The sequence below is a fragment of the Elephas maximus genome, chromosome 1, assembly GCF_024166365.1.
Source record: "Elephas maximus indicus isolate mEleMax1 chromosome 1, mEleMax1 primary haplotype, whole genome shotgun sequence".
Classification (NCBI taxonomy): Eukaryota; Metazoa; Chordata; class Mammalia; order Proboscidea; family Elephantidae; genus Elephas; species Elephas maximus.
The window spans coordinates 17,437,030-17,459,850 of NC_064819.1; the positions used below are offsets into that span (position 1 = coordinate 17,437,030).

The 22,821-nt window shown below is 46.3% G+C and overlaps 1 protein-coding gene across 8 annotated transcripts in view; it reads right to left on the minus strand.

The window, feature by feature from the left end:
• MUC4 (mucin 4, cell surface associated) overlaps positions 1-22,821 on the minus strand; it is an 81,973-nt gene that overhangs the window by 48,500 nt on the left and 10,652 nt on the right. For 2 of the 8 annotated variants that reach the window (XM_049879267.1, XM_049879285.1), the window contains exons 1-2: positions 4,404-5,399; positions 874-941 (exon numbers count right to left, since the gene is read on the minus strand). In XM_049879267.1, the coding sequence (XP_049735224.1) occupies positions 874-941; positions 4,404-5,131 (796 nt within the window). In that variant the 5' untranslated portion in view covers positions 5,132-5,399. Of the gene's footprint in view, positions 1-873; positions 942-4,335; positions 5,400-7,923; positions 8,812-22,821 lie in introns of those variants that run through there. The other 6 variants (XM_049879233.1, XM_049879241.1, XM_049879247.1 and 3 more) reach the window with 3 other exon arrangements.

Sequence of the window (22,821 nt, forward strand, 5' to 3'; positions counted from 1 at the left end):
TGGTGCCGAGTGATGGGTGGGATGCGGGTTCTTGTGAAACAGTAAGTGTGGAGCCGGCTGCACTGCTAGGGGTTTTTGTAGAACTTGCAAAGTTTGTCCTTGTCATGGGGTTGCTAGTAGAGGCAACTGTTTCAACAGTTGCAGGCGGCTCATGGGTGGATGTGTTTGATATGCCCACGGAGGAAGTGGATGCTTGTGTGGGTTTTTTGGAGTCATTGCGAGGACCAGCTGTCGGCATAAGGATCGCTGTAGTGATGTTTTTATGGAAGTCTGAGCTTGAGCTTGTGTCCAGAACTTCTCCACTTGTGGACAAATTTTTGGGAGGAGAACTTGAGGTCACATCACTCAGGGTGGTTGAAATGACCGTCGTTGGCCCTGCAGTTTCCCCCACTGATGAAGTTTCTTTACCTGTCTGACTTGTGTGGCCGTTGGTGACTGAGGATGAGAGAAATGTTGTGCTAGTGCCTGAAGGTGATGTGGTGGTTGCCATGGTTTGTGGGAATGTGTGTCCATTTGTTGGTGGTGAAGGAGGTGGAGATGTGACTGTTGAGAAGGTGTCAGTCACCTGAGAGACTGAAGTGAAAGTTTCAGAACCTCTGGTTGTTATATTCCTTGTAGTCTGAGCCATGTGGGAAATGGCTGACGTTTCCCGAAGAGAGGAGCTGGAGGAGGTTGAGGTTGACTGTTCTGTTGGTCCACCTGTTGTAGAGACCTCAGAGACGGTGGGCAAAATGGTGCTGGTGACAGGATTGGACACATTTCCCATGATTTCTGGGGTAGTGACAAGACTAGGCACAGTAAACAATGAATCGGTTGTTGACTGAGTTATGTGGCTGTTAACGGAGGGAGCTGCTGAGAAGATTGTGACCTTACCTGGAGTGGCTGTTTGTGGGGAAGCACTTCCTGAAGCTGTTGGGCTGTTTGCAGTAGATGAAGAAGAGGTAGTCGTGCTCTCTAAGGTTGTGTGTGTCACTGAGGAGGCTGGTTTGCTGGTGTCAGGTTGTCCAGTGGTCTCTATGCTCTGAGTTTGGTGCGTTTGGAAAAAGGCTGACGTTGCATCCGGGGAGGTTGTGGTAGAAGGGGCTGCTGATTGTCCTGCTGGCCCCCCTGATGTGGAGAATAGGGAGGTGACTTGAGGAGTGGTGCTTGCTATGGAATGGGCTGTGTCTGCTGAGGTTCCCAGGGTGGTGTCAGGGCTGGTTGGTGTTGCCAGCAGTCCTCTTGTCACCTGGGTTTTGTTCATTATATCCGTGGGCTGTGCTGTGGTGAAGGTTGTTCCTTCACTTGTGGCCGATGTGTCCTGAGGAAATGTTCCTGATGGTGAAGGCCCACTCGGTTTAAAGGAAGGAGTTGGAGTTGTGACCGTATTGATGTTGTCGGTCATGGGGGAAACAGAACCTGTGATTTGAGATTCTTGGGTGGAATGTGAGCCAAGAGTGTGACCTATCTGGGAAACAGCCGATGATTGCTGAACAGAGGTGTGGATAGAGATTGGTGTTGACTGCCTTGTAGGGCCTTCTGTTGTGGAGCCGTCAGAAGTTGTGTTGTTAGTGGCAGCATCTGATATGGCTACTGGATTCTCTCGGGTGATGACAGGAGTGGTGGTAGTAGATCCCAATTCTGTTGCTTTGTTAGTGTTCCCGGATGGGGCCACTGGAGAGGTAGGCATGTGAGTGGAGGTATAGCTCGGGGTTGGTTGTGAAGTGCTGGTTTCTGAAGAGGTCGCAGAGGTGGTGCCGAGTGATGGGTGGGATGCGGGTTCTTGTGAAACAGTAAGCGTGGAGCCGGCTGCACTGCTAGGGGTTTTTGTAGAACTTGCAAAGTTTGTCCTTGTCATGGGGTTGCTAGTAGAGGCAACTGTTTCAACAGTTGCAGGCGGCTCATGGGTGGATGTGTTTGATATGCCCACGGAGGAAGTGGATGCTTGTGTGGGTTTTGTGGAGTCATTGCGAGGACCACCTATCGGAGGAAGGATCGCTGCACTGATGTTTTCAAGGATGACTGTACTTGAGCTTATTGCTAGAACTTCTCCACCTGTGGACAAATTTGTGGGAGGAGAACTTGAGGTCACATCACTCAGGGTGGTTGAAATGACTGTGGTTGGCCCAGCAGCTGCCCCCACTGACAATGCTTGTATTGATGTCTGAATTGTGTGGCCGTTGCTAACTGGGGTTGGGAAAAACGTGGTGCTAGTGTCCGAAGGTAATAGGGTGGGGGCTATGGTTTGTGGAGACCTGTGTCCATTGGATGTTGGTGAAGGAGGTGGAGATGTGACTGTTGAGAAGGTGTCAGTCACCTGAGAGACTGAAGTGAAAGTTTCAGAACCTCTGGTTGTTGTATTCCTTGTAGTCTGAGCCATGTGGGAAATGGCTGACGTTTCCCGAGGAGAGGAGCTGAAGGAGGTTGGGGTTGACTGTTCTGTTGGTCTACCTGTTGTAGAGACCTCAGAGACGGTGGGCAAAATGGTGCTAGTGACAAGATTGGACACATTTCCCATGATTTCTGGGGTAGTGACAAGACTAGGGGCACTAAACAATGAATCAGTTGTTGACAGAGTTATGTGGCTGTTAACAGAGGGAGTTGGTGAGAAGACTGTGACCTTACCTGGCGTGGCTGTTTGTGGGGAAGCACTTCCTGAAGCTGTTGGGCTGTTTGCAGTAGATGGAGAAGAGGTAGTCGTGCCTTCTAAGTTTGTGTGTGTCACTGAGGAGGCTGGTTTGCTGGTGTCAGGTTGTCCAGTGGTCTCTATGCTCTGAGTTTGGTGCGTTTGGAAAAAGGCTGACGTTGCATCCGGGGAGGTTGTGGTAGAAGGGGCTGCTGATTGTCCTGCTGGCCCCCCTGATGTGGAGAATAGGGAGGTGACTTGAGGAGTGGTGCTTGCTATGGAATGGGCTGTGTCTGCTGAGGTTCCCAGGGTGGTGTCAGGGCTGGTTGGTGTTGCCAGCAGTCCTCTTGTCACCTGGGTTTTGTACATTATATCCGTGGGCTGTGCTGTGGTGAAGGTTGTTCCTTCACTTGTGGCCGATGTGTCCTGAGGAAATGTTCCTGACGGTGAAGGCCCACTCGGTTTAAAGGAAGGAGTTGGAGTTGTGACCGTATTGATGTTGTCGGTCATGGGGGAAACAGAACCTGTGATTTGAGATTCTTGGGTGGAATGTGAGCCAAGCGTGTGACCTATCTGGGAAACAGCCGATGATTGCTGAACAGAGGTGCGGATAGAGATTGGTGTTGACTGCCTTGTAGGGCCTTCTGTTGTGGAGCCGTCAGAAGTTGTGTTGTTAGTGGCAGCATCTGATATGGCTACTGGATTCCCTCGGGTGACGACAGGAGTGGTGGTAGTAGATCCCAATTCTGTTGCTTTGTTAGTGTTACTGGTTGGGGCCACTGGAGAGGTAGGCATGTGAGCGGAGGTATAGCTCGAGGTTGGTTGTGGAGTAGTGGTTTCTGAAGAGGTCGCAGAGGTGGTGCCGAGAGATGGGTGGGATACGGGTTCTTGTGATACAGTAAGTGTGGAGCCAGCTGCACTGCTAGGGGTGTTTGTAGAACTTACAAAGTTTGTCCTCGTCGTGGGGTTGCTAGTAGAGGTAAGTGTTTCAACAGTTGCAGAAGGCTCATGGGTGGATGTGTTTGATATGCCCACGGAGGAAGTGGATGCTTGTGTGGGTTTTTTGGAGTCATTGCGAGGACCAGCTGTCGGCATAAGGATCGCTGTAGTGATGTTTTTATGGAAGTCTGAGCTTGAGCTTGTGTCCAGAACTTCTCCACTTGTGGACAAATTTTTGGGAGGAGAACTTGAGGTCACATCACTCAGGGTGGTTGAAATGACCGTCGTTGGCCCTGCAGTTTCCCCCACTGATGAAGTTTCTTTACCTGTCTGACTTGTGTGGCCGTTGGTGACTGAGGATGAGAGAAATGTTGTGCTAGTGCCTGAAGGTGATGTGGTGGTTGCCATGGTTTGTGGGAATGTGTGTCCGTTTGTTGGTGGTGAAGGAGGTGGAGATGTGACTGTTGAGAAGGTGTCAGTCACCTGAGAGACTGAAGTGAAAGTTTCAGAACCTCTGGTTGTTATATTCCTTGTAGTCTGAGCCATGTGTGAAATGGCTGACGTTTCCCAAGGAGAGGAGCTGGAGGAGGTTGGGGTTGACTGTTCTGTTGGTCCACCTGTTGTAGAGACCTCAGAGACGGTGGGCAAAATGGTGCTGGTGACAGGATTGGACACATTTCCCATGATTTCTGGGGTAGTGACAAGACTAGGCACAGTAAACAATGAATCGGTTGTTGACTGAGTTATGTGGCTGTTAATGGAGGGAGCTGCTGAGAAGATTGTGACCTTACCTGGAGTGGCTGTTTCTGGGGAAGCACTTCCTGAAGCTGTTGGGCTGTTTGCAGTAGATGAAGAAGAGGTAGTCGTGCCCTCTAAGGTTGTGTGTGTCACTGAGGAGGCTGGTTTGCTGGTGTCAGGTTGTCCAGTGGTCTCTATGCTCTGAGTTTGGTGGGTTTGGAAAAAGGCTGACGTTGCATCCGGGGAGGTTGTGGTAGAAGGGCCTGCTGATTGTCCTGCTGGCCCCCCTGATGTGGAGAATAGGGAGGTGACTTGAGGAGTGGTGCTTGCTATGGAATGGGCTGTGTCTGTTGAGGCTCCCAGGGTGGTGTCAGGGCTGGTTGGTGTTGCCAGCAGTCCTCTTGTGACTTGGGTTTTGTTCATTATATCCGTGGGCTGCGATATGGTGAAGGTTGTTCCTCCACTTGTGGCCGATGTGTCCTGAGGAAATGTTCCTGACGGTGAAGGCCCACTCGGTTTGAAGGAAGGAGTTGGAGTTGTGACCGTATTGATGTTGTCGGTCATGGGGGAAACAGAACCTGTGATTTGAGATTCTTGGGTGGAATGTGAGCCCAGAGTGTGGCCTATCTGGGAAACAGCCGATGATTGCTGAACAGAGGTGCGGATAGAGATTGGTGTTGACTGCCTTGTAGGGCCTTCTGTTGTGGAGCCGTCAGAAGTTGTGTTGTTAGTGGCAGCATCTGATATGGCTACTGGATTCCCTCGGGTGACGACAGGAGTGGTGGTAGTAGATCCCAATTCTGTTGCTTTGTTAGTGTTACTGGTTGGGGCCACTGGAGAGGTAGGCATGTGAGCGGAGGTATAGCTCGAGGTTGGTTGTGGAGTAGTGGTTTCTGAAGAGGTCGCAGAGGTGGTGCCGAGAGATGGGTGGGATACGGGTTCTTGTGATACAGTAAGTGTGGAGCCAGCTGCACTGCTAGGGGTGTTTGTAGAACTTACAAAGTTTGTCCTCGTCGTGGGGTTGCTAGTAGAGGTAAGTGTTTCAACAGTTGCAGAAGGCTCATGGGTGGATGTGTTTGATATGCCCACGGAGGAAGTGGATGCTTGTGTGGGTTTTTTGGAGTCATTGTGAGGACCAGCTGTCGGCATAAGGATCGCTGTAGTGATGTTTTTATGGAAGTCTGAGCTTGAGCTTGTGTCCAGAACTTCTCCACTTGTGGACAAATTTTTGGGAGGAGAACTTGAGGTCACATCACTCAGGGTGGTTGAAATGACCGTCGTTGGCCCTGCAGTTTCCCCCACTGATGAAGTTTCTTTACCTGTCTGACTTGTGTGGCCGTTGGTGACTGAGGATGAGAGAAATGTTGTGCTAGTGCCTGAAGGTGATGTGGTGGTTGCCATGGTTTGTGGGAATGTGTGTCCGTTTGTTGGTGGTGAAGGAGGTGGAGATGTGACTGTTGAGAAGGTGTCAGTCACCTGAGAGACTGAAGTGAAAGTTTCAGAACCTCTGGTTGTTATATTCCTTGTAGTCTGAGCCATGTGTGAAATGGCTGACGTTTCCCGAGGAGAGGAGCTGGAGGAGGTTGGGGTTGACTGTTCTGTTGGTCCACCTGTTGTAGAGACCTCAGAGACGGTGGGCAAAATGGTGCTGGTGACAGGATTGGACACATTTCCCATGATTTCTGGGGTAGTGACAAGACTAGGCACAGTAAACAATGAATCGGTTGTTGACTGAGTTATGTGGCTGTTAATGGAGGGAGCTGCTGAGAAGATTGTGACCTTACCTGGAGTGGCTGTTTGTGGGGAAGCACTTCCTGAAGCTGTTGGGCTGTTTGCAGTAGATGAAGAAGAGGTAGTCGTGCCCTCTAAGGTTGTGTGTGTCACTGAGGAGGCTGGTTTGCTGGTGTCAGGTTGTCCAGTGGTCTCTATGCTCTGAGTTTGGTGGGTTTGGAAAAAGGCTGACGTTGCATCAGGGGAGGTTGTGGTAGAAGGGCCTGCTGATTGTCCTGCTGGCCCCCCTGATGTGGAGAATAGGGAGGTGACTTGAGGTGTGGTGCTTGCTATGGAATGGGCTGTGTCTGTTGAGGCTCCCAGGGTGGTGTCAGGGCTGGTTGGTGTTGCCAGCAGTCCTCTTGTGACTTGGGTTTTGTTCATTATATCCGTGGGCTGCGATATGGTGAAGGTTGTTCCTCCACTTGTGGCCGATGTGTCCTGAGGAAATGTTCCTGACGGTGAAGGCCCACTCGGTTTAAAGGAAGGAGTTGGAGTTGTGACCGTATTGATGTTGTCGGTCATGGGGGAAACAGAACCTGTGATTTGAGATTCTTGGGTGGAATGTGAGCCCAGAGTGTGGCCTATCTGGGAAACAGCCGATGATTGCTGAACAGAGGTGCGGATAGAGATTGGTGTTGACTGCCTTGTAGGGCCTTCTGTTGTGGAGCCGTCAGAAGTTGTGTTGTTAGTGGCAGCATCTGATATGGCTACTGGATTCCCTCGGGTGACGACAGGAGTGGTGGTAGTAGATCCCAATTCTGTTGCTTTGTTAGTGTTACTGGTTGGGGCCACTGGAGAGGTAGGCATGTGAGCGGAGGTATAGCTCGAGGTTGGTTGTGGAGTAGTGGTTTCTGAAGAGGTCGCAGAGGTGGTGCCGAGAGATGGGTGGGATACGGGTTCTTGTGATACAGTAAGTGTGGAGCCAGCTGCACTGCTAGGGGTGTTTGTAGAACTTACAAAGTTTGTCCTCGTCGTGGGGTTGCTAGTAGAGGTAAGTGTTTCAACAGTTGCAGAAGGCTCATGGGTGGATGTGTTTGATATGCCCACGGAGGAAGTGGATGCTTGTGTGGGTTTTTTGGAGTCATTGCGAGGACCAGCTGTCGGCATAAGGATCGCTGTAGTGATGTTTTTATGGAAGTCTGAGTTTGAGCTTGTGTCCAGAACTTCTCCACTCGTGGATAAATTTTTGGGAGGAGAACTTGAGGTCACATCACTCAGGGTGGTTGAAATGACCGTCGTTGGCCCTGCAGTTTCCCCCACTGATGAAGTTTCTTTACCTGTCTGACTTGTGTGGCCGTTGGTGACAGAGGATGAGAGAAATGTTGTGCTAGTGCCTGAAGGTGATGTGGTGGTTGCCATGGTTTGTGGGAATGTGTGTCCGTTTGTTGGTGGTGAAGGAGGTGGAGATGTGACTGTTGAGAAGGTGTCAGTCACCTGAGAGACTGAAGTGAAAGTTTCAGAACCTCTGGTTGTTATATTCCTTGTAGTCTGAGCCATGTGGGAAATGGCTGACGTTTCCCAAGGAGAGGAGCTGGAGGAGGTTGGGGTTGACTGTTCTGTTGGTCCACCTGTTGTAGAGACCTCAGAGACGGTGGGCAAAATGGTGCTGGCGACAGGCTTGGACACATTTCCCATGATTTCTGGGGTAGTGACAAGACTAGGCACACTAAACAATGAATCGGTTGTTGACTGCGTTATGTGGCTGTTAACGGAGGGAGCTGCTGAGAAGACTGTGACCTTACCTGGAGTGGCTGTTTCTGGGGAAGCCCTTCCTGAAGCTGTTGGGCTGTTTGTGGTAGATGAAGAAGAGGTAGTCGTGCCCTCTAAGGTTGTGTGTGTCACTGAGGAGGCTGCTTTGTTGGTGTCAGGTTGTCCAGTGGTCTCTATGCTCTGAGTTTGGTGGGTTTGGAAAAAGGCTGACGTTGCATCCGGGGAGGTTGTGGTAGAAGGGCCTGCTGATTGTCCTGCTGGCCCCCCTGATGTGGAGAATAGGGAGGTGACTTGAGGTGTGGTGCTTGCTATGGAATGGGCTGTGTCTGCTGAGGTTCCCAGGGTGGTGTCAGGGCTGGTTGGTGTTGCCAGCAGTTCTCTTGTCACCTGGGTTTTGTTCATTATATCCGTGGGCTGCGCTGTGGTGAAGATTGTTCCTTCACTTGTGGCCGATGTATCCTGAGGAAATGTTCCTGAGGGTGAGGGCCCACTCGGTTTGAACGGAGAAGTTGGAGTTGTGACCGTATTGATACTGTCAGTCATGGGGGAAACAGAACCTGTGATTTGAGATTCTTGGGTGGAATGTGAGCCAAGAGTGTGACCTCTCTGGGAAACAGCCGATGACTGCTGAACAGAGGTGCCTATAGAGATTGGTGTTGACTGCCTTGTAGGGCCTTCTGTTGTGGAGCCATCAGAGGTTGTGGCACTAGTGACAGTATCTGATATGTCTCCTGGATTCCCTTGGTTGGTGACAAGGCTGGTGGTACTAGACCCCAATTCTGTTGCTTTGGTAGTGTTCCTGGATGGGGACACTGGAGCTGTAGACATGGGAGCAGAGGTGTAGCTCGTGATTGGTTGTGAAGTACTAGATCCTGAAAATGTCATTGAAGCTGTGCTTGTAGATGTAGCTGAGTTTCCCATGGTCGTGCCAAGGCTGGTTGTTGTTGCTTGGGTTGTTTTATTGTCCATGGAGTTTTCTGTAGATTGTGTTGTTGTACTCGTGTCTTCTACACTTTTTCCTGTAGTACTGCTCAGTGTAACTGCCCCTGTAAGATGAAAATGACTGCAATCAAAATATGTACACTGATTCATGACCCTGGGTGCTCTGTCTTTTCAGAGGTACTTTGGTGTCATTGTATTTGGCATTGTGGAAATTGGTCTCATGTCTTTGTTTTAATCTAGATGACACAATCTTCTGGAAGAAACATGTTTTATAACAATGCTTTTTAAAAATTATATATGCATGTATGTTTATATGTATTGTATATATATTTTTTCTGTGTCATATTCCATAAAATATTTCAAACACCAATTCTGATTTACCAGCTGCGATATGCAGATGCCATAATTGTGTTTGCTGAAAGCAAAGATGACTCCAAGCACTTACTGATAAAGATCAAAGATTACAGTGATGAATCTGCAAAAGTTTTCACAACATGGATGAATCTGCAGGGCATTATGCTGACTGAAATAAGTCAATCACAAAGGTACAAATACTGAATGAGACCACTATTATAAAAACTCATGGAAAGGTTTACATATGGAAGGAAACACTCTTTGATGGTTAAGAGAGAGGTGAAGTGTAGGGAGGAAAAAACACTAACCAGATAATAGTTAAGTGGGGTAGCTTTGATGGAGGGAAGGCAGTACACAATGCTCGGGAAGTCAGCACATCTTGACCAGGGCAAAGTCATGGAAGATTCATAGACACACCCCAACTTCCTGAGGAACTGAGTTATTGGGTTGAGGGCTGGCGACCATGGTCTTGGGGGAGATGTGGCTCAGTTGGCATAACATAGTTTATAAAGAAAATATTCTACATCCTACTTTGGTCAGTAGAATCTGGGGTCTTATAAGCTTGTAAGCGGCCATCTAAGATGCTCCACTGGTCCCACCCCTTCTGGTGCATGGGGGAATGAAGACAACCAAAGACACAAAGGAAAGATTAGTCTAAAGGACTAGTGGACCACAACTACCACAGCCTCCACCAGACCGAGGCCAGCACAACTAGATAGTGCCCAGCTACCACCACTGACTGCTCTGACAGGGATCACAATACAGGGTCCTGGACAGACCTGGAGGAAAATGTAGAACAAAATTTTAACTCACAAAAAAAGACTAGGCTTACTGGTCTGACAGAGACTGGGGAAACCCTACGAGTGTGGCTCCCAGACACCTTTTAACTCAGTCCTGAATTCACTCCTGAGGTTCACCCTTCAGCCAAAGATTGGACAAGCCCATAAAACAAAATTAGACTAAATGGGCACACCTGCCCAGGGGCAAGGACAAGAAGGCAGGAGGGGACAAGAAAGCTGGTAATGGGGAACCCAAGGTCGAGAAGGGGAGAGCGTTGACATGTCATGGGGTTGGCAACCGATGTCACAAAACAATATGTATATTAATTGTTACTGAGAAACTAATTTGCTTTGTAAGTACAATTAAAAAAAAAAAGATCAAAGACTAAAGCCTTCAATGTGGATTACACCTCAACATAAAGAAAACAAAAATCCTCACGACTAGACCAATAAGCAACATCATGACAAATAAAGCAAAGATTGAAATTTTCAAGGATTTCATTTTACATGGATCCATAACCAATATCCATGGAAGCAGCAGTCAAGAAATCAAACAATGTATAGCACTGGGCAAATCTGCTGCAAAAGACCTTTTTTAAAGTATTAAAAAGCACGCATGTCACTAAGGAGCACCTAACCCAAGCCATGATATTTTCAATCACCTCGTATGCATGTGAGAACTAGACAATAAAGAAGGAAGATGGACAAATAATTGATGCCTTTGTATTATGGTATTGGTGAAGAATACTGAATGGACTGCCAGAAGAATGAACAAATCAGTCTTGGAAAAAGTACAGCCAGAATGCTCCCTAGAAATGAGGATGGGGAGACTTCATCTCATATACTTTGGATGTGTTACAAGAGGGATCAGTCCCTGGAGAAGGGTATCATGCTTGGTAAAGTAGAGGACCAGGGAAAAAAGGAGCTTCCTCAACAAGATGGATAGACACAGTGGCTGCAACAATGGGCTCAAATATAGCAATGATTGTGAGGATGACTCAGGCCTGTACGCTGTTTCGTTCTGTTGTACATGGGGTTGCCACGAGGTGGAACCAACTTGACGGTACCTAACATCACAACATTCTGATTTAAAAAGTATAATGAGCTTATTGTATGATTTTTTTTAATACAAAAGATATAAAGGAAGAGCAAATACCCACAATCCAACTGTTGGTTTTCCTTGTCAGTGTAGGGATATTATGTTATCTCTGACAACATTGTGGAAACCCTGGGGGCGTAGCGGTTAAGAGCTATGGCTGCTAACCAAAAGGTCGGCAGTTTGAATCCACCAGGTGCTCCTTGGAAACTCTACAGGGCAGTTCTATTCTGTGCTGTAGGGTCGCTATCAGTCGAAATCGGCTTGACAGCAACGGGTACCAACAGCATAGTACTTCAGGGTAGATCTTTGAATGTTCTTTTTGATGATGAATGCAATGCCATTCTTCTTCAATCTGTCATTCTTGGCATTGTGTGTGTAAAAATCCAACTGCTTAATGATACATACTATTTTGATTGTTCTGTGCATTCATCTAAGTTTCCCTACACATGCAAAATTTATTTTCACAGAATTATCACAGTGTTTTTTTTTTTTTTGTAAGTTTTGTGTTTGGATTTGTATTTCATAGTTTCTGACTAGGTGTCCTGTCTAGATCTCACAAAATGGTAGACAAGGTTTTTCTAAATATGGAGGATATGACTTTAAACGTAAGGTACAAAGACTGTATGAGACACTTATACAACTATTTTGTAAAGTACTATCCTATGTCACAATGTAGAAGGATGAATGGCTGCAGAGACTGATTTATTTATTTAACATCAGCTAAGAATTCTGCCATCACAGGGCAGACACCTGCTCATAAATAACACTGCAATGAATTACCTTTCTGTTAACATTTAGTCACCGCTACAGATTATATTGGAAGGACAGATGACCAGAAATAGAAGGTCCTGGATAGAATGACAGAAAAATGTAGAACAAAATTCGAGCTCCTAAAAAAAGGTCAGGCCTAATGCATCAATAGAGCCTGGAGGAACCCCAAGATAATCGCTGTGGGATGAACTGCTTTTACGTGGCCTTTCTCACCATGGTATTGTAACTCTCACCAAATGATTGGGTGAGATCATGGAAATAAGGTGTTTGTGGCCCACCAAGGGGGTTGGACAGTTTGCTAATAATGCAAATAGGGTGCACTGCATCCTTGCGGGGGTGGGATGATGCAAATAAAGTATATGGAACCCTAACAAGGAAATTGTCAGTTTTGCCATCCCACTAGGCTTAAAATAAACCATCCCAGAGGCAGACAGGAGGAACCTCACTACCACCAAGAAAGAAGAGCTAGGAGTGGAGCGTGTCCTTTGGATCCGGGATCCCTGCACTGAGACGCTCCTAGATCCAGGAGACAGAGAGAGGGAGCTGTCGTATGGAAGACAGCAAGAGACGCTGGCACAGCAGTAGCGAGAGCTGTGGCAGTGTGAGACAGCTGTGGTGGGGCTTGCAGGCCCACGACTCACAGAGTTAAGAGTTGTACCAGTAACTCAAGAAGGCCCCTAGCAGGGCCCAGCAGAAGAAGTTATCCTGATTGAGGAACTGCTTCCTGAGTCATTCTCGTTACTTCCAAGTTGATCATGATCCCAAGTTGTACCCTGTTACTTCCCTAATAAACCATTTCGCTGTAAGTATGGTTCGTGAGTTCTGTGAAAGGTGGCAGAGAATTACCGAACCCGAAGTTGGGAGGGAGGGTGCTGAGGGGAGAGGGAGTAGTTGGTGTTAGAGATGATGGAGTGGGACAGCAGTTTGGAAAAGTTGGACATTTGGGACATCTTTAGCCTCTGCCTCGTAGGAACCAGCTTTGTGCTGATTCTTACAAAATCAATTATTCATTTAATCGCCCTAAGATAACCTTTGAACTTGGAACTGAAGCTATTTCTGGAGGTCACCTTTCAGCTAAATAATAGATTGCCTCATAAAATAAGCAATATCACCCACGAGTAATATGCTCCCTTGAACAATCAACTATATAAGACCAAACAGTCAGCATTTACCCAAAAGCAAGGATGCAAAGGCAAAGAGCCGAGCGGAGGCCAGATCAATGGAAACAGAACAAACAGAATGCAAATAATGAGAACGCTGACACATTGTGAAATCTGTACCAATGTCAAGGAACCATTTGTATAAAAATTGTGAAATAGGAACCTACTTTGCTGTGTGAACTTTCACCTAAAACACAGTAAAATATTATTAAAAAAATTCGTTGATGACAATCCAATTTTACTTTATATTTTGCATCGTATTGGACAACCTATATTGATCCCCCCTAGCTGAAGCTATCTTTAACGTCCAAAAATGTAAAATGTTCACTAGAAAACCAGAGATAGCTTCTTTCTGACTCAACCCCTATGCGGGTACTAAAAAAGTTCCCACACAGTTATGGAAAACCAACGACGAATCGAATTTCAACAAATTTGGAGCATTTGGTTCTTTATTGAAAACCATTGTTGTTCTCTTCACAGCTACTACTACGACCATCGAGTCGATTCCGACTCACAGCGACCCCATAGGACAGAGTAGAACTGCCCCGTAGAGTTTCCAAGGAGTACCTGGTGGATTCGAACTCCTGACCTCTTGGTTAGCAGCCATAGCACTTAACCATTACGCCACCAGGGTTCTCTTAATAAGGAATGTGAATATTAAGCCTAAACCACTATTTCTTCGAAGAAAACGCTTTTCTCCAAGGTGACAGTAGCCAGTTTTAAAATATTCAATTCAAAGAAGATTTTACATGATTAGCTAAATTCAAAACCTGCAGAATATTAATATGGTGAATATTTAGAAGGAAGTATTTCTCCGGGGCTCAGACATCTACATTCAGGGCCTCAAAAGTAAATCTGCCAATTACACAACTAGTTTTTTCAAAAAAATCCCGTAATGTAAAGGTTCTTTTTATATGAAAAAGTGTCTTTTTTTTTCCCCAAGGAATTTAGAAATAAAACTGAATTTTAATATGTTTGATTTGATTTGAAGTGGCCCATCTTTCTTGCTAAAGTTTCCAAGTATTCCTTCCCTGAAAAAAACTCTGAGAGGCACAAGAAGATGAAGACAAGTTCCCTCATGATGGAGAATAGTGTAGAAGGAAAGGAGTCCCTGGGTGGTACACACGTTCAATGCTCTTGACTGCTAACTGTAATGTTGGAGGTTCAAGTCCACCTAGAAGTACCTCAGAAGAAATGCCTGGTCATCTACTTTGGAAAAATCAGCCATTGAAAAGCCTATGGAGCACAGCTCTACTCTGACACACATGGTGTTGCCATGAGTTGAAGTTGGTTAGACAGTACCTGGTATGGAAGGAAATCATTCAGCTTCCCAGCAAGGTGTGGATCCCCGGATGGCCAGGCCAATGGGCCCTGGGTTCCCGTTGCCATCGAGTTGATTCCGACTCATAGTGGCCCTATAGGACAGGGTGGAACTGTCCCACAGGGTTTCCAAGGAGGGCTGATAGATTCGAACTGCTGGCCTTTTGGTTAGCAGCTAAGCACTTAACCACTGTACCACCAGGGCTCCTTGAGGGTTCTCTTTGCCGTCGAGTGGATTTCGACTCATAGCAACCCTATACTACAGCGTGAAAATGCTCCCTAGGGTTTCCAAGGAGCACCTGGTGCATTTGAACTGCTGACCTTTTGGTTAGCAGCAGTCGCTCTTAACCACTACACCACCAGGGTTTCCCCTTGAGGGCTGGGTCTGGCCAATACATCCTGCTCCAGGTCAGAGGCTTAGAGATTTGCCTGGAGGGATGCTTCAAGGGAAAAGTCCATGATAAAGAATAAGGGATGGCAGTACAGGACTCCCACAGAGGGAGGAGTTCCCTGACCAGGGCTGCTTTGAAGAGTTAAAAATAATAATAATAATTCCAGGAATATAATGACTCTGACTCACAACTGTCTTCCTCATGAGGAAGAAGGCGACATGAGACTAGACTAGTGAGAGACCATGTTTAAAACTCCATGGTAGGTGGAAGTCCAAACCCCTGCTATATACTGTGTTAACTCCTTTGGCCTGGGTTATAGCATTATTTTCTTTTTTAAGTAAATTAAATTAAATTTCTATCTCTTCCTCCTCCCTCCTCTTTTTAAACATTTGTCCCAATCTAGAAGAGACCTAGGAGTGACTGTATACCCTCTAGCCCTGATCACATCATACCAGATGATGATTTAATTTAATTGATTATGCCATTTTTAAAAATTCATTTATTTCCTAGGCAGAATGTTTAAATACCAATCCATGTTGTTCAAAATACTAGATGACCTCTGTACCAGCTACGGACAAAACCTCGGTCAATAGGACATACCTTCCTCCTAGATGTATTTCAGAGCCCTTGAGTCTTCTAAATTAAACTTTTTCTTAGGAATCTGTTCTTTCTGCTTTGTATTAGCCCCCTAGCTGATTGTGTGGAGCCCTGGTGGTGTAGTGGTTAAAAAGTTCGGCTGCTAACCGAACTGCTAATGGCAGTTCAAAGCCACTAGCCGCTCCTTGGAAACTCTGTGGGGCAGTTCTACTCTGTCCTACAGAGTCACTATGGGTCAACTCTATGGCAATGAGTTTCGTTTTTTGGTTTCAGCTGCTCTCACTTTTTTTTTTTTTTTCCTTTAACCTCAGTGCTCACAAGCAGTTAGAAGGATGAATGGAGTTCACAGACAGGACAGACTCCCAGGGAAGAACACAGGTTTAAGGTCTGTTCCTGGAGCTAGCTCTCATCTATCACTTTCCTTCTTAAGAGAACAATTGAGGCTTTCAAGTGAATGGGAGCAGTTATGAATCAGCTCTGATTTATTAAAAAGTAAGTGACTCCCTGGAAAGCTTCCGTACTTTATTAATAGTAACTAATTACTGGTGACAGACTTCTTAGCTGCTGTGGACAAACACATGGACTGAGCTGCCGAGCTGTGCTAGGAGGCCCTTGGGCCCCCACCTTTACCCAGAATGACTCTGCCCCAACTTGAAAAGGGGACTTCCTTCCTTTATTCAGAATCAGGGGTAGGTCTTCTTGTTGGATTCCAAACTCTATACCTGCTTTCTCCTCAATAAAAACTCAATTTCTCCAAATACGGTTTAGATTGTAAAACATTCTCTACACAACCATTGCTAGCCTTATTTTAATTTCCTAAGAACTGAATTAAGAGCTCGATCATCAGGCTTTGAGCAAACAGACCAAAAAACCAAAAACCATTTGCCATCAGGTCTATTCCAACTCACGGCGACCCCAGGTGTGTTGTAAGAGTAGAACTGTGATCCATAGGGTTTTTCACTGCCAGCCCTTTCTTCCAAGGTGCTTGTAGGTAGACTCAAGCCACTAACTTTTCAGTTAGTAGCGAGCACATTAACTGTGCCACCCAGGGACTATGAGTAAATAGACAGAAGCTATTTATGTGCCAAAATTTCTGAACTTGTCATTCTTTTTGGGTGATATAACTGCTTACATAGAAAGTTCCCCAAATTTATAAATTAGCAGCAAGGTTCTTCCAAGATCAAAATTTTTAAAATAACTGCATTCTTATGCATTAGCAAAAGCAAATACATTTTTTTTTTTTTTTAAAAAGGGAGTGCTCCTGATAGTGAGAAAAAATACAAAGTACGTAAGAATATATCTAACAAAAGTTGGGGTTAACCTTTATGGACAAAGGTACACAGCTTCACCGAAACATACTAAAGAAAACATACATTATATATACTTTGAACTTACAGACAGCTGAAAGACCAAAAATCCATAATCCCACTACCCAGGCAACCACATTGTGAGCCTATCTTCAGATATTTGCGTTCCTTCGGGTTGATGACACAGTTTTGATAGTGACATGTCTAGGGAAGTAGGCACAGCCTTAACAAGTCTCTAAATCTGTTAGCGCCATTGTTGTTAGAAGGAAGAGATTAGCCTTGATTATTTCAAAACTACAGTTATTGTATTTGCCCTTCACCACCGTTTAAACGGCAAATCTTAAACCATGCCTCCAACGAGTTATTCAGCTATTTAGGAAAACAGTTTGCAGATATATCTAAACTTCAATAGGCTATTCTCAAGGAAGAAATCCTGGGGAGTAGGGGGCTAAAGACAAGTTCTTTTTGGTAAGAAATTGGCTCTCAAAAACCAGAACACTTGTAAAATGGAAGAAGATGCTTGGGCCGGTTCCCTATGCCCGGGGTCGGGTCTAGGAATCTGTATTTTAACATGTGCTCAGAGTGAGCCTGATACAGGTGGTTTATGGACCACATTTTAAGAAACACTGTCCTGGAAATAAAATGACAGTACCTGCTCCTAAAAGGCACACAAGCTTGAGTTCTTGGCCAAGTTTTGTTCTACACAATATTTCCAGCCTTGTTTCTGCTGCTCAAGTGTTGCTGAAATGAGCTGGCCTTGTCTTGTACGGGTATCCCTGGTGGCGTAGCGGTTAAGTGCTACGGCTGCTAACCAAAGGGTTGGCAGTTTGAATCCGCCAGGTGCTCCTTGGAAACTCTATGGGGTAGTTCTACTCTGTCCTATTGGGTCGCTATGAGTCGGAATCGACTCGACGGCACTGGGTTTGGTTTGGTTTTGGTTTGTCTTGTACGGGAATGCAAGTCAGGCTGTTCAGGCTCCATCAGGTGGTTAGACAGCTGAAGCCTGTCATTCTCACCCTAGCCAAACATATACCGTATTTGCAGAGCGGAGAGCTAGGAGATGACTGTAAAGAGCTGCTATCTGAGAAAAACAAGTTTAGTCCTGTCTTCCCCCTCCTTTCCTCTCTCTCTCCTTAAGACACTCCATCTTCTACTTCACTGAAAAGGTCAAAATTATCCAACCTGACCTCCTTCGATGCCCCAGAACCCTTTGTGCCAGGAAACATCTCTACCTTCACCAGGCCCCATGTCCCATCTCAGGTGAGAGGCTAACTCTCCTTCCTCTCATCCTGGTCTGTTCCCTTCTCCCTCCACAGAAGGCTTAGTTTTTCAGTTCTCTCTGTCGAGTGTGCCTTTCTGTGATCTTTCCTTCTTCTTTGCTCCTTCTCTTCTGCCAACAATCTCGTTTAGGCCACTTTTGATCTAAAATGAAAGACTTTCATCCAGTTTGTGCCCATCTTGTTTCTATCTCTTGTTTCACCCTCAAGTATCTCCAGAGAGGGGTCTACACTGTCCACCTCTTCTTTATCGCCTACTCCTTACGCTCCACCCTCACTTCAATCACCTCACTGAAATGACATACCTCAAAGGTCACCCAAAACTCCTTCCTAGTCACCAAAAGAATCCCTGGATGGTACAAACGCTTAATATGCTTGGCTGCTAACCAAAAATTGGCTGTTCGAGTCCACTCTGAGGTGCCTCAGAAGAACGCCTTGGTGATCTGCTTCGGAAAGGTCACAGCCATTGAAAACCCTATGGAGCACAGTACCATTTTGAAACACATGGGGTCGCCCTGAGTCAGAATTGACTCGATGGTGACCGATAATCACCAAAAACAGAGTCTCTCCTCAGGGGTCTCTGTGAAAGTTATTCACTCAACAAATATGTGTTCAGCACCTATCTCAACCTTTCCTCCTTGACATTTGCATGGTATTTCCCTCCTAGAACCTGAGCAATTCTTATTCTCCTGCCAACACTTTCACTGATCCTTCTGTTTCCTTTGCTGCCGCTGCTCTTCTCCCCTCAGCTCCCAGATGAAGTCAGTCTTCCAGGTACCATCTGCACCCCTTTTTCTCCCCCTTCTATACTCTCTCCCTGGCTGAACTGCATCACATTCATGCCTTACAAGTCTATCATTCTATCCTGACTTCTCACCCATTTTCCCGACTTATTTTTCCCAGCGAGTGTGAAATCTAACCCTGGCCTGTCAAATGTAAACTGTCCAACTTGAACTTTTCCTTGAACTGTTTCTTCTATCTTCCTTCCTTCTGGTAATCGTAATGCCAGCCCCCCAGATATTCAGGCCAGAAACCTCTCAGTTATCTTTGATTCCTTCCTCTTCCTTGTCCTTGACATCACGGTTTGGCACCAACTATTATTTCTCCAGAAGAATTGATGCCTTTGAATTATGGTGTTGGCAAAGAATATTGAATATGGACTGCCAGATGAATGAACAAATCTGTCTTAGAAGAAATACAACCAGAATGCTCCTTAGAAGCAAGGATGGCGAGACTGTGTCTTACATACTTTGGACATGTTGTCAGGAGGGATCAGTCGCTGGAGAAGGACATCATGCTTGGCAGAGTACAGGGTCAACAGAAAAGAGCAAGACCCTCAACGAAGTGGATTGACACAGTGGCTGCAGCAATGGGCTCAAACATAGCAAGGATTTTGAGGATGGTGTAGGACCAGGCAGTGTTTGGTTCTGTTGTGAATAGAGTCACTATGAGTTGGAATTGACTCCACAGCACCTAACGACCAAATTATTTTTCCCATTATACGTAATAGGCTTCCTGTTCGCCTTAGCTGCAGCATCCTCATTACTCTAACTATTCCAGCAGCCTCTTAACTGCTCAGCTGCCCCTCCTGATTCCAGTCCCCTCCCCTCACTCTGAACTAGTTCTCATCATACCATATCTGGATTGATTTTCAGCTATGGGGACCAGAAAGGAGAGTTCTCCTATTGTCTCCTTAGCAGGAATTGCTTTGAAGAATGGCCCTGCCTTGGGAGGAAGCTTCTTAGATTCTAAGGGTCTGGGTCTAGTTGTCTTATCAGAACCATGGAGACTGCTGACTGGAATTGCTCCTGTTACCCCCTCACAACTGTGCTAAAGGGGCCAGAAACCAGGGTTCTGAAGCACAGCTCCTCAGAGGTGACCATTTGGTGATGGCTGACCTTACTCCAGAGCCCTAGTGGTGCAGTGATTAAGGGCTCAGGCTGCTAAGCAAAAGGTCTGCAGTTCAAATCCACCACCTGCTCCTTGGAAACACTATGAGGCAGTTCTACTCTATCTTACAGGGTCGCTATGAGTCAGACTTGACTCAATGGCAATAGTCTTTTTTTTTTTTTTTTTTTTTTTTACTTTACTCTGGTTGTAGCTGGAAGAGAGACGACCAAAAGCAGTGTCAATGGATCTGTGTGCAATGCAGGATGGCTTCTGTAATAAGGAATGAACATAACTGAGGCATTTCTACCATTTAGCCTATGGGAGACATTGTTTTTACTTTGGGTTCTTAAGTGTCAACTGACTTTTGTGATTAATTGACCCAGATAGCTGGGAATAGGGGCTTCTTTTGTACTTCTCTGAGTAGGCACATTTTGACTCTATGAATAATAAAAATGTTAATACCTCATATCTATGTAGTGCTCTATAGCTTATTTTATTTAATAGTGCCCCCATTTTACAGGTGAGGAAACTGAGATTTTTGTGACTCACCCAGTATCACACACCCTGTTAGTGGCAGAATTGGGACTCAAAAATAACAGTCAAGACTCAGAAGATATGGACTACTACTCACCTGTGGGACTATCACCAAGTAGACTGCCTACCGACATTTTGGGCTCTTCTAATACTACCTCAGGAAGACTGCAAGTAAGGAATGGAGAATGGTGACTGATCTGGCCCAAGTTCTTTATCTACCACATACTGAGGTGTCTGAGCCTACAGACAAGTCAGCTACATTTTTAGGGGCAACTGATGTGACACGGGAGTTCCTGGGAGGTGCAAATTGTTAATGTGCTTGGCTGCTAACCAAAAGGTTGGAAGTTCGATCCCACCAAGAGGGACCTTGGAAAAAAGACTTGACAATCTACTTCAGAAAATCCAGCCATTGAAAACCCTATGGAACAGAGCTGTACTCTGACACACCTGGAGTCGCCGTGAGTCAGAATTGATTCAACGGCAACTGTTTTTTGTTTTTGTTTATATGTGTGGCACCAGGACGTTTCTTCCAATTTTCCTGGCATCTCCTTTTTTTGTGATAAAGTCAGAGTACGATGTGATGGCTGTCAACCACTTAGGGTGACATGACATGTGTGATATCACTTAAAATAGATAGTTTTTAAGAAGTTTTCTCAGAGGAGGTCTTCGTCCAGGGAGAGTGAGGACCTGAAGCTGGCACTGAGGTGGGGATATTCCTCACAGCTGAGTCCTGGAAACTTCTGTGGATTTCTCTGCCACCATCTCAGTCAGAGAGCTATCAGGAAAGGTGGCTTTTCTCCCTTTGAACTGTGTTAGGTGGGAGATGCTCAGCAGTTGTCTTATTCTTTTCAGGGCTTCAGGAATGGCAAGGTTGATGGTGTCACTAGGCAACGTTTCTCCTGTTGGCCATCTGGTGACTCAGCAGGTATGTGGAGGTGATGGGTGTGTTATTGACCTGGCTGAAGGCGTGGTGGCAGAAGTGGTGGTGGGAAATAACAGTCCCATGGAGCGGTGAGTCACTCCCTGAAGAGAAAATAAAGTCTGTGCCCTTGTGGGTTTAAGCTTATTTTGGTCTGTTTGTCTTGAGTTATTCCTGGAACTGAAGGTGAGGAACCCATGAGTCCTTTCACCCACGAAGTTTCACTTTTCTGCTGTTATTTCCTGGTTGGTGGGGCTGTTGGCCAGGCTGAGCCTAGGGCAGTGCAGAGCCCAGGGAACATGCCCTGAGGGACAAGCCTCCTTTCTACCTCACCAACTGCAGGACAGTCTTGAAGAGAAATTTACTCACAAATGGGCAGCAGGTGCCCTGAGAGATGTGAAGAAGTTAAGGGAGGCAAACCCACCAGCCTGGCCACCCATGTGAGGAGCCAAAAGCTGTTTGTGTGGGTATCAGCCTCAGAATCAGCCTGGCTCATGTCAGTGCCAGACACCCTCCTACCTCATCGCTGTAACTGTGCTTCAGGATCAGGCCTCTCACAGAGGAGGAAGCAGGTTGTGGGAACTGTTGCTCACACACAGCTGGACTGAGCTGCCCCAGATTGAGAATGGTTGCTCCCTTGGCTATTCTTGGTGACCAAAGGCTGACTTTTCTGAACTGTTCCTGGGCTGTGGGTGATTTCAGGCTTCTGCTTCTCTGTGGTCAGGGTTTGGGGGCCAGACAGTTCCCAGAGTTGCCCCTCAAGATGATGGGTTAGTGGAAGGTAATGTGTCCATTAGTAATTGGAGCCACTGCTGTAGACGGCACAAATACCCTGTGATGTGGCACAGGTGACAGTGAAGGCCGTAGCTACACATTATGTTCCTGCTACCCTGGTGGCATAGTAGTTAAGTGCTTAGCTGCTAACCGAAATGTCGGCAGTTCGAATCTACCAGGCGCACCTTGGAAACTCTGTTGGGCAGTTCTTCTCTGTCCTATAGGGTCGCTATGAGTTGGAATCGACTCAACGGCAATGGGTTTTTACGGGTAACCTTAGTGAAAACAAAAACTGTGGCCCAGTGTTGTGTCAGCTGGGTATTTTTCCTGCATTGCTCCTAGAATTCAAGACGAGGAAAGATACTGATTCAAAATGCCCTTAGGATAACTGATCTCATGGTATCTCCAGCTCCTAGAACGGTGCCTGGCATAGCGTAATCACATCGCAAACATTTGTTGATGAATGAACTCATGTGCCCCTGCCCCCTGGTCTCTGATTCCTTCAGCTGAGGTTGCGTCTGTTTTTCCTGTGCAAAGTGAGCCTGGGCCAGAAGGAGGCCATAGAGACCATAGCAGCCAGAGAGCTGTGACCACCACTGCAGCAGAAGGTAGTCAAGGTCCTGAAGGCGACCCTGGCGGGAGAAGGTGGGTCTGCCTTGGTTGGAAGGTGGGGAGAGATGAGCTTCAAAGCCAAGATGATGGAACCTTGAGATTGAACTTCTTCTGAGGGGAGGAAGGCACGAAGAAAAAGAAAGTTGGAGCTTGCTCGTGTGAGTATGTGGTCGAAGCTGGGTTCTAACACCTCTTGTGTTGGTCCTTTACCAGCTGCTGAGGAGAAATTAGGTCAACTGACTGTAGTGATATCCAAGGTGATGAAATGCCCAGTGACAAACATTGTTTGGGATTTGACTTCAGCAGGTAGAGTTCTAAAGAAGAGATAA